The sequence below is a fragment of the Mastigoproctus giganteus genome, chromosome 1 (assembly GCF_048544385.1).
Source record: "Mastigoproctus giganteus isolate SK-2022 chromosome 1, ASM4854438v1, whole genome shotgun sequence".
NCBI classification, from domain to species: Eukaryota; Metazoa; Arthropoda; class Arachnida; order Uropygi; family Thelyphonidae; genus Mastigoproctus; species Mastigoproctus giganteus.
In genome coordinates, this window is record NC_143575.1 from 162,079,506 (window position 1) to 162,092,002 (window position 12,497).

General features: G+C 35.8%; 1 protein-coding gene across 2 annotated transcripts in view; it reads right to left on the bottom strand.

The window, feature by feature from the left end:
• Positions 1-389: 389 nt before the first annotated feature.
• LOC150091227 (glycine receptor subunit alpha-3-like) overlaps positions 390-12,497 on the bottom strand; it is a 103,629-nt gene continuing 91,521 nt past the window's right edge. For both annotated transcript variants that reach the window (XM_090382914.1, XM_090382921.1), the window contains 4 exons: positions 8,674-8,756; positions 6,023-6,157; positions 1,413-1,774; positions 390-929 (listed from right to left, as the gene is read on the bottom strand). In XM_090382914.1, coding sequence (XP_090239040.1) covers positions 732-929; positions 1,413-1,774; positions 6,023-6,157; positions 8,674-8,756 — 778 coding nt within the window. In that variant the 3' untranslated portion in view covers positions 390-731. The remainder of the gene's footprint in view (positions 930-1,412; positions 1,775-6,022; positions 6,158-8,673; positions 8,757-12,497) is intronic.

Here is a 12,497-nt window from a genome sequence, read left to right on the forward strand (position 1 = left end):
ATTTTTTGTCTCTAGGTTTCCAATCTTCAAGAGCTTCTTTGTCCTTGCTCCAGTCGATTAATTTCAAGGTGGTTTAATTCGGTTGAATACTCTTCTGGAATATTTACGAATATTGTCACACTCAAGCTGTTGCCTTTACTTTTTTAAAAAAATCAGAGTGGAAGAAACCCTAATTAAAATTGGTTCTTAATCCTAAGGGAAGAAATTTAAGCATTAAAACGAAGCATAATTGTTTAAAATCAGGGCAGGATTTATGAATCCCTGGAGATTTGTGATGCATCTCTTATATTGATTATAACCTCGATCATTTCAAGTGTTACACTGTCTGAAGCAAAAATTGGATTAAATTCACAAGGTCCGAGCAGTTACGAACGTATAAGCATTCTCTCTCTCTCTCTCTCTCTCTCTCTCTCTCTCTCTCTCTCTCTCTCTCTCTCTCTCTCCTACCAACATTGTTGCCTAGTTTGAGAACAATTAAAACTTATTTTTATGGAGTTAGCGCTTTGTATGCATAAAGCACTGGTAGAGTCTGTTCAAGAATTGATCAGTCCAATCATATTTATCCTGACAGATGAGGTTTCAATCCATCATAACAGTTCAATGAATGATCGTCATCTTAGAGTCTTTAGCTATATACATGAAAATTCTCTAACGGCAATATAGTGTTGTTAATAACAGTAGTTAAGAGGAAACTTTGATGGTGCTGACTGCTATTACCGTGATCTACATAATCACACAAAAAGGTAATAAGGCCAGTAAGCAAAGTTAAACACAAAAAATATGGTTGGAAACAAGACCCTACACACACGATCGGTGTTTTGTGCTCTTTGCAGATTGACCGCCATGTGACCTTGAGACGATACTGGTGACTGGACTTCTTCTTCAGGTTCTTTCTTCTCATCATCTTGATCTTTTTCTGCATGATCCCTCTGGAAGAAAATAATAACATTTGCGAAATAATTAATTGAATACATTAGGAAGTAGATTAAAAACTAAAATATGAATCTTAAATGTTTTAAATAAGACAATAAACAGCTCAAGAAGCAGGTAATATTTTAACCATAATAATACCATTAATATTATTTAATATTACAATACAATAATACAATAAACTGTAAAAATTAAACTTTCAAAGATGAACTGACATTGCAAGTTTATTACATGCATGTTCACCGCGTTTTCATTAGCAATATAAATCTTGTAATCTTTCTTAAGTCAGAATGTAAACGCGTTAAGCATAATGTTCGGCTTAATGCATTGACGTTAAGCAGAAAATGGTGCTAAACGATTATTGCAGTCCACAACCTTATTATATTTGATACCCACACTAATGAAAAATACATCAGATGTATTTTTTACCAAGCATGGCGTCAACAACCATTAAATAATGAAATATTATTAAATAAACTTACAGCGAAGATCTTGAGGGACTTCCGCAACTCGTACGGTCTAGTCTTACTTCTTGACAGATAATTGACGAGGGTGAATTCTAATAGAGCTCCAAACACCATTATGGAACACACTCCGATCCACACGTCAATAGCTTTCACGTAGGACACAGGAGGTAGCTGAGTCCTCACTCCTGATGCAACTGTGGTAAGTGCAAGCAAAGTGGTAACACCGAGGGTCACCCGTGCTGGAACTGCATCGATATTAAGCCAAAATGACACCCACGAAATCGTTACAATAAGGAAAGTTGGCAGGTAAGTCTGGACCAAGTGATAGCCATTCTGCCTTACAAAGATGAACGTAGCATTCAGGAAACTGAAGGACCCTAATCAGGAAATCAAAAGAAAGTAAAGTGTTTGAAATGTAACTGGGATGAAACATATGGATAACAATGAAAGAGCAGGTGCAACAGAACTCTTTTAAATATTAATTATCTTTTCCAACACTAGTTGCGAAGATTGGTGAGGGTGTAGTTCTTGAGTTTGTGCCAAAGCAACTTAGACCATGAGGTGGGGCGATTCGTGTACTTCATCTGTGAATTGCGCGTGTTCAATGGTTAGTTTACTTGTTTGTTGGATGAAAAATCTGAATTTTAATGAGGAAAAATAGCGCACAAAAATTACTCTCATTTTAACATAATTCGAACCTAGGCGTCATCCACATGGTGTGGAAGGGAAGCGATCATAACCACTGTGGTACATACCAGGGGGTTGATAAGATGTGTTCTAGTGAAAAATATGTGGAATGTGGGCCCTCAACAGTTTTGTTTAAAATAATTACTCCTACTTAAAGCAGAATAAGAATTAAATAGATAATTAGGTATACTTCCTGTTACAGTTATTTAATTAGAATCACGCTGAAAATTCTTAATACTTTAAAGAATCTACTAGAACGTCTACTGAGGTAGAAGTTCAAAAAAAAATAAAATTTGAAATATAGCACAGAACAAGTTTACGCAATGCCTACATATGGCTATTTTCAATCGTTAAATCGTTCGCCTCCATTAAATGTGAATTCTGTGGGAGGAGTTGATAAATTTCGAAAATAGATAATCCGCCGTTTAATAATATTCTATTTCCAAGGGTTATTTGCAAACAATAGCTGTAAAGATTGCAATATTATAAATTGTCATGAGAAAACATTACTTTGAGAAACGTTGAGCAAATTTTAAAAACCTTAACACTTCTTTTGCCTGAATGAGTTAAGCAAGCATGAAAAATACATCATCTGTCATGGCGACTATGCTCACCATCGTGCTTATATTGTTAGTCAGGTCATGAACTCTTAGCATAGTTTATATTCTCAGAAAATGTGATAATCGGCAGATACGATGGAGAAACGTTACTTGCTGGATACTTTGAGGTTCCTGGCTTAAATTCGGTCAGTTTTGCCATAAATGTGTGCTATATTTCTCCTGTGTAAAATTTCACAGTCCATTGATTTGTCATAAAATTATGGAAAGGCAATCTGATGGAGGTTCCCTCCTGACTTTGTTTAGTTCTTAAAGGAGAAACTAACTAATCCTTATTTTTGGCATTGCATCAACATTTACCATATTCAGCGCTGACCATTTCGTAAGCGTAATATTTTAATTCGATACAGTGTTCAAATTGAACGGGAATACACTGGAAAAAACGTTCTGTTTGTGAAACTTCCAAAAAAAAAAGTTTTAGAAAATGCTAAGAGGATCATCGTTGATTGCAACTTCAAGCACATTCATGATTAATCATGGCATCCGAATGAACTAGTATATAATACAAAGGGTACTAGGAAAGTTTTGCAATACAGCTTTGTTTATTTAATTTTTTCAAAGTAATTTCCTCTACATTCAATACACCTCTCCATCCTCCGAAACCAATCTTTAAACCAGTTCTGCCAAGTTTCACTAGGGAGTAAAGCACACTCGTTGTCCCAATAGAAGGTCCGTAGAAGGTCCTCATCACTGGAAAACCGCCTCCCTTTTAGCTTCATTTTCACATTCGGGAACAGTGCAAAGTCGCAGGGAGCAAGGTCTGGACTGTAGGCAGGGTGCTCGAGAAGTTTCAGTCCTGTCGTGGTCAAATATTCGGTGCAGGCTTTGGCGCGGTGAGCTGGAGCATTTTCGTGATGGAGGTACCAGGTGTCCATTCTTGACTTTGGCCGCAGGTTCTTCATAGATCCAATGACTTTAGGCAGGCATTGTTCAGTATACCACTTAGCTGTGACTGTCTTCTGCGTGTCCAAAACGACACGTTCCACAATTCCACTCGATTTGAAAAATACAGCTATCATTTTCTTCTTTACAGATCGGGATTTTCTGACAATTACGGGTGTGTCGTCATCATCAAAGACCCAAACTTTGTTTTGAGCCTTGGTCGGCAGATCGTAATAGTAGAGCCAAGTCTCGTCACCTGTCACGATGTTGTTCACATACCGAGATTGTTCCTTATCAAACTTTTTTAACATCTCCCGGCACCAAGTCACATGTCGTGTCATCTGCTCTTCAGTCAGTTGATGCGGCACCCAGAGAGAACAAAGTTTCTTCACGTGCAAATGATCTTGCAGAATCGAACGAATTGCTGGTGCATTTAGGCCCAAAGTATCCTCTATCTGTTGGTAGGTCACTCGCCTGTTTTCGTCAAGCATTTTCCTCACAGCAGTAACGTTTTCCTCCGTAACCGACGTTCGTGGCCTTCCCGGCCTCTCAGAATCCTCCAGAGTGAAATTTCCCCTTTGGAATTCTCTATACCACCTGAATATCATTGTACGATGTGGACAATCATCATCTAGTGCAAGAGTCATTTCTTCTAAGCACTGGTCTGTGATTAAACCACGCACGAAATTATACCGCAAAACTGTCCTTATCTCATTTCGTGACCACGATGCCATCGCAAGCACTTTACACTCTCACTACTAATGAATAACTGAGCCCATCGACTTGCCGCGGCGGCTACTATGCACGTATGAACATATCTCAACATGCAGCAACAAGCAGCTTCCTGTGATTCATTGTTGCGTCATATTGCAAAACTTTCCTAGTACCCTTTGTATTTGCATGTTGGATAAAATGTTTGACGAAAAAAAATATATATTTGTCCTTATTTTTATTGTCAAATATTAGCATTTCGGTTTAATACAAATATTAACAACAGGAACGCTTGTATTTTTCAATTCCAACCGTGTTTCGATCATAATGATTCAGGCTACGAAAAAATTACCATGGCAGTAGCACAGTGGTTACAAGCACTGTCTTTCTACACAGTTTAGAAAAGGCCTGGAATCTAATTCTACCACGACGGCAATCATTTTTATAGGATCGACCTCGTCCGTCTCGGGCAAGGATCGCATGGCTCACTTCTTCTTGGAAACTGATTTTAAATCCATCAAAACAAACAAAGTGGCATTATTACATATAATTTACAAAACTCAATACAGTGATGTTTCAGCCAGCCTTAATTGCTCTGACACAAAAACAAAACAATAAGCCTTTATTAGTGTTACCTATCTGGTGACCTCCACAAGGAATGAATTGAATAAACGCAAGACTAAACGGAAACTAAAAGAAATTCAATTCTTTTTGGTGTAATATGTTTATGAAATTCATCCAATTTTTTTAAAATACAATCTAAACAAAGAAAATGATAAATGCCATTGATACTTAATGCAACTCAACCTAGTGCGTATCCATCTAATATGGCTTTGGGAATAACATTATGCATATGCTTGTAGAAGAGTGTGAATGAAAGAAAACACTAAATCTACGTGAATGTAATTAACTTTATTGTTATAGTTTAAAGAAGAAAGGCTGCAAACCTCACTACCTAGCACAAACAGTCGCTATAATTATTGATTGAAAACACTAATAATACTAACACTAGGATTCCACTATAGGAAGTAATCCTATCATCTGAAAAAAGTTTCTATCAAAGTTTATATCAAAAAAAGTTGGAGGATGCGCCAATATTCTAAACAAAAGGAAGTTTCGCTTCCAGCAAGAGAAAGATTTTGATTAACAGAGGAGTTGCTTTTCTTCTATTAATTCATCCCCCCACAACTTTTTTTGCCCTGGTAAGTAATCGGATTCCTTAATATAGCCAATTAATAATTTCGGTAGTTGTTTGTGATAGGTAGTCCTTAATATATATTCGAACGATAAACTAAAGTTAATTCTATTTCACATTATACAGTTTTTAGTTTATTTGAACAATAAACTAAACTTAATGATATTCACGTGAATTTGGTGCTCTCCTTCATTCAAATATTTCAGCATTTATTTAATATTCCTTATATTTATCCTGTAGCAGGCCATAACCATTTATGAGCGTTATCCTCCAGGTGGGTAGTACAGCGAAGAGTAGAGTGTGAAAGTTATGTAGTTCATTTAAAAATGAAATAAGGCATAGCGAGGATAGAAGAATTTTTAGTTTGGCTTGTATGAGATATTTGAGTGAAAAGGGAAAAAATCGAAGTTCTATTGCTTCTGAACAGCTTTCAAATAGACTTTCCTTTTAGAAAATTATTTTCAAAGAAGGGAATAATTAAACATTCTTGTAAAATCCTTCCAATTTAAAGGGATGGCCAACAACTCACATACCTGTGTCGATGACCCGAAGGAAGCTGCCATGATAGTAATCAACGATGTCAAATTCTGGTAACTCCATTGCACCTTCAATAATCAATGGCACCTTATCTTGCCATTTGATTGTTACCTGGTCAGAAGCTTGTGCATCTGAAAAATAAAACAGTCACATGCTTATTGTACTAGCCTTACAAAAAATTCTGTATATCTATCCTTTAATAACATTTGCGAGATTAATATCAGTATTCGCCCACTTAATAACCACTTAATATAATCATATCCATCATGTGCGGATAAATTTAGTTCCGATCGAAACTAAATTTATCCGTACATGATGATGTTACTAGAAAGGAGGGATGCTTTTATTTCATTTGCTAAAACAAGATGGCTACCGCTGTATAAGCACCACCCACTCAGAATTGTGTTTACAGTTCCATTCAAATCAACATTTTACTTTTTTAAAAATTAAAAATTTTAATTTTGATCTGCCATTGCAACAACATTAAAATAGACTCCGTTGTGCAGTATTCTGAAAGAAATAGAAACTTCTTGTCTCCTCTGGTTCTAATCTTGGTTAAAACCATATGTGGACATGCGGACATGTGTTTATGTAAGAGGCGGCTCCTAGAACGTCAGTTCAATTCCGTCTCGTATCTCTGTGAAGAACAGTATCACTACAATTGGGCCAGATGTGTGTGACGTAGGTTTGTGTGTATTATGTGTGTGTTCTGTTGTTCTGTTCTGGCCGCTTGGCTACCCCAGAAGCATCAGCTGATCACCTGGGCAAATGATTCTAGGTACTCGTCCACACCACGGGAAGGTGGGCCAGTCCCAATAAAACACGTACCGTCTCTAAAGAGACTCTGACCCACCTAGTGTTGTCAGCAGGTGGGCCAGGAACCTCTGGGGGCCCATTCCAGAGGGAAGAGAGGAGAAAGAAAAAAAAAAAAAAAAAAAAAAACTACCCGTGGTGCAGGTTGTAAAAATAAATAAATAAATAAATAATAATAAAAAATAATAAAAAAGCTAGTGGTGCGTGCAGGTAATATATTTATGTATGAGAAATAAAAATAAAATAAAAATAGATAGTATGGCATATTGAGCAAAAAAGAAAAAAAAACGATAATAATTATAATTCCCAACGGGATATTGAAATCGTCGACTGTTCACGTGATTACCGCCAGCGCTCTGGCTTGAAGCACTGCACATAGCCACCAATAATATTACTATGAATCGGACGAGGGGGAGTACACTTACACCCTATTATAGAATGTACTGCATTGCAGTGCGATGAGCGCTGGCGATCATCACGTGTACGTAATTCTGCTTTACCGACACCAGACTCGTGATACATGATCATGCCCAGCTGACTTGTGCTAATGTAACTATTAATATAAACTGAAGTACACCATTCACACACTAGCTGATGAAGAGGCACTCCGCTTCGAGAGCTACTATGTATTTTAACCCTTTTATTATATATATTTTAACTCTCTCATCTTGTTGTATTTTAACGCTTTTATTATATATATTTTAACTCTCTTATCTTGTTGTATTTTTACGCTTTTATCTTATTTCATTTCTGTTTTATCTTATGTATATATCATTTTTATTTTAATAAATTTATTTTAACCAGTTAGTCGGTCGTCGCAAGAAACTTTGATGATATAATGGAACCCGAAGCACAAGGCCTGTTTTCTAAAGAATAAAAATTAATGCTGAAGATTCCATGATTTCAACGTTTTTCTAACACATGGGATCGTCGTGACAAGCTATAAATACTTGAACTGGCTACGAGTAATCTTTTTGGCTTCATACCTCTGCAGTGCGGAGACTTAATCCACAGTCCATATACCAACTCGACTCCTGTTTGGTATTCCAGTAAGTTATTACTTTTTCATTTTCTGTCTCTTTTTTTTGCCTTTCTCGGGTCAGCCATGAAATATTCGTACGCCTTTCTTTTACCTACCGCTACTTTTTGGTCTCACTTCCTCTTCCGCTAAATTCAAAAATAAATATGGCTTCACCATTTTCACCACGTGTACGTATATTTCATATCAGAAACGGGCCTTACTTCTTGCTGTCTTTCTTGTGGTTTCGACGGTTGACCCTTGATGAAGACGTTGAAATCATGTGATCTTGAGCATTAAGTACTGTATTTCTTTTTTTTATTTATTTTTATTCTTCATGTACCTTCCGGGTTTTCCGTAGTTTCGATTCCTGTTTATATATATATATATATTATTTGTGCTGTTTGTCCTGGTTAGGGGTTAGTGACATGAATGGAACGCTTGTCGTTCCTTCATGTTGATATGTCCAGCCGAATTTTTACAAGCAGGTTGGCCAGGCCTGACGATGGTGGTTTTATTTTGGCGTTTCCTTCACCCGACGCCAATGCAAACGTTTATCGTATTTAGCAGTGAACCATAAAAAATTCTCAAAGAGCGTTTGCCACTGCACTCGCGCTCCTGACCACTCAGTTTATGGAGTATTTCTTCACACCTGTCAGCTGGTCGCAGGCGAGAATTAGTGTAATATATGCAATTTACAGCGGTACGATTACATCTCTTTGCCTTAGTTGCCTTGCTTCAAACTCTAAATACCTCAATGTTTTTGAATAGGCACACTGAGAAATGTTTATTCACGCTAAACAAAAGTTTACTTACACGGTCCAACTACCACATGGCAGTACTGGGTATCAAGAGGATATTTCCGGAAGGTCATGTGACAAGCTAAACGTAGGGTTAATCTGAAAGTAGATAAAAGACAAAACTGAAATGTAATACACAAAGTACTAAAATAGAAATCTGTAATCACAGAGTTGAAATTTGGGATGAACAACATTGAACCTTTGTTGCTAGAATGGCTTCTGATAGTAGCCACTTTTTAAATTTTTCAGTTATATTTTTTAAATTTATAAATGAAATCAACTCGTTCCGTGTACCTTTGCCTACCAATATTATTTAACTAGTTATATAGTATTTAATTTTTTTTTTTTTCTTTTTGTTTGTCGTTTAACAGCTGTTTGCGTTTAGCCGTCGAATCCAATGTTCTATGACAAAATCTGACACCAGTCTCTGGAGTCTCACATACGCCAGCGACAGGTGTCTAATCTTGCCAGAGAGCTTTTATTATAATAATAAATTCTTTATTGCTGATAAGTACAGAATTTGTACTATAGACAATAATACTCATCACGGCGACATGGCCAGGAGTTTTACATAATAAATGAGATTAATTGGAAAAAATCTTTTACCGTTACATGGAAATTATTAGTTACAAAATTAAACATGTAAAAAATGAAATTATAATAATTAAAATATGAGGACTGACGTCATATGCAGGAATTATCCCAGTTCCACAGATGTAATCCACTCGAGGAGCATGTGACGATATTTGTAGTCGGTAGCCAATTTCTGAAGGTCGACTCCAAGACGGAGCAGTGCCTGAATTTTGGGGAGTGCCTGGGCAGGTAGGAACCGACTACACAGTTTCAGCCGGTTGTATTTGAGGGTTAGTGTGGGCTCTGACCTCAAGGATGGCGGAGGATTGTGCCACTGACAGAAATCCCAGATGTTTGGGGCGTTTATCGCTCCTGTATACATTTTTACTGAAGTCATTAAACGCCTGCTGTCAATTAACCTCGGGAGCCTGGGTACATTTAGCTGCTCAGCCATGTCAGTTGTTCTCAATTGAGGGGGTCGGTGATGCTCATTTGTGGCCCATTTCAGGGTCCAGTATTCACACGAGAACACCGGTTTTTGAAGTGAGGGCGACGCAGATGCCCAAATCTCAGCAGCGTATAAAATAGCCGGATAAACAGTGGTTTGAAGATATCTGGTAGATATTATTATTATTATTGGCTTTTCTCGCTTATTTTAGTTCGATATTTTTTAATTGGGTTTAGCAAACGAAATTAACAGATCACAGTTTTTTCAGTAAAAAAGCTAAAAATAATTTTTATATCAAAATTAAAACAAAAAGAGAAGGTGTTTCATAGACTCCAAGCACCAGCGTCTTTGTTAAATTGAGGACACGAGTGATGGAAAGTAAGACTTGACACTCTCTTCGTCTATTGCCTATCCCTGATTCCGTGTAAACTAATCAAAATTAAAATTTTGTCATTTGTATATAATAAACCTGAAATAAAAATGATGAGAACTGTAAAAAATATATTTTATTTTTGAATAAATTTTATCTTTGAATAATTGATGATTTTATAATTTTCAGTTAAATGTTTTGTATAATCTGTAATATTAAATTATCACTTTCTCAATCTTAAACGGTTATTAAACTGTCAAGTGAAACAACGTACTCAACATTAAATTTACTTGTTTTCACGTGCATAATGCGCGTGACCTATAATAACAAGAATTAAGTACTGGGCATGCGCATTTTTTCTTTTTATTTCCGAGGTTTAAAAAAGGAAGGAGAAGCGGTAATTACTTTTAGATGCGTGACATTTATGGCTTGTGAATTTGTAAAGTTTATGTGTTATTTTGTGTTTAGCTTTTGGAAGCTGCTTCTCCCACTCTATAAGACTGTGCTACAGAATATTAGTGATATATCTCAATTTATATGACGCACGTGTCGACATACCTTGTGAATGGGAGTTTGTAGAAGAATTCCTAGTGTCCTACAGCTGTTCTCAATAAATATAATTATCCAGCTCATCTTGCCTAAAGTAAAGGGTTGACTGGGGAATGTATATCCTCCTGGATAACTGCTCAAGTAATTTCTAGAGAATCAGGTAAGCTTTTTATAATATGCACATGTTTTAATATAAGCCAATAAAGGGTATTAATACCATTTAAAAAAAGGTATATCAAAAAGTATAAAAATCTTATAAAAAGTATTAATACCTTTTATAAGCTTTTCATATTATACTTTTTATATATTGGGACCAACCTCGGCATTAGTAACTTGAGCAAAGTTAACTGCTCGATTTGGTCACTAGTAATAAGCCTTCAACATAATATCAAAGGTGAGTACTGTTGAATTAACAGAACTTGAATAAAATCATTAGAATTTTTAAGTGTAGGAAAGAAAGAAGGAAAGATAATCTTTTAATGTTGTTGACTATCTAAAAAGTATATGTCGTATACATAAATAAAATGGATCGAAGTGTGTCTCCCCCAACCGTTTTTTGAATACAGTAGAGCAGTGGATAGGAAATCTCTTACATTGAATAATCTTTTTTATTTCGTAGTGGAACAGCACTACTTTTGTACTTTTAATATTGTACCACACGTACTGTAATATATGTACTTTTAACGTAGGTAAAACTATTAATCTTTAATACAGTATTCCTAAACTTAAATTCAAAATGCTATATTAATAGTTTAAAATGTATGCCTTTGTTATTTAGTATATCTATATTTTTAAATTTAAACTAAAATACTTTTTTTTTCTAAGTCATAAACAAAAGACTTATTGCCATATCTTGTTCATTAATAAATTTTATAAACTATTTCCCTAAGTCAGTCCATTCTGTTGCTACTATACTGTAGTTACAATAACCATGTCATTACTGACCATTTAGATAGTACCGTTTGTCAAAGCAGAGCCATTATCAGAAATGGTTATATTTATACACCGTTCAACAAATTAAAAAACAGTTTCTGATCTTCGGTAGCTCGATATCCGAACTCTAACATCTCTGTTTAAAGTGTATTCCCAGTGGAGTATAAAGGTGTCAATAAATTGTTGTCTTATACTTAAAATTAAAAGATAATATGTTTCTGTTCTAAACTCCATAAGGCCAATGATAATTTTAACATTAATATTTGATGGCATGAACTAGAGCTATAATACTCAATACGCTCTACGTTGATATCAATATTTGTAACTTCTCTTATTCTTTTACAAATTTTAACATTAATATATGTAATAGTCTTACCTTGAAATACCTGTGCAGAAATTATTTAGTAATATGTACTGCATTTTCTCGAATACCTTTCTCAGTTTTTTTGCTAAAAAAAAAAAGCTGCATGTTTTATTGTGGAGCACGTTCATAAACCTCCTAAGGCCTTTGGAGAAATTTAAATGGATAAAAAGTTGGAAAAATCGTTGAATTAAAAATGGTGGAGGAAGAAAAGGATCTGGGAGTTACGATACGGGCAGATATGAAGTTTTCTGAGTGGGGCAGACAGGCAGCCGGAAAGCCCATAATGTCCTATCGATGAGTTATCGAACGTTATCCTGTAGAGATAGGGAGGTCATAATTCCACCGTATAAAGCAATTGTAAGACCATATTTGGAATGCTGTGTTCAAGTATGGGGACCTCATCTGAAAAAAAAAAAAAAAAAGAGAGATTATGAAAGGGTCCACGGACGGACAATTCGCATGAAGAGATTAGCAAAAGGACGACAGTATGTGTAAAGACTCCGATTATGTGGGCTACAGAGCTTGGCAACCAGACACCTCAGAGGTGAGATTGAGGTTTATAAGGCTCTGAGAGGGATTAATAATATGAATGAAGGTGGAATT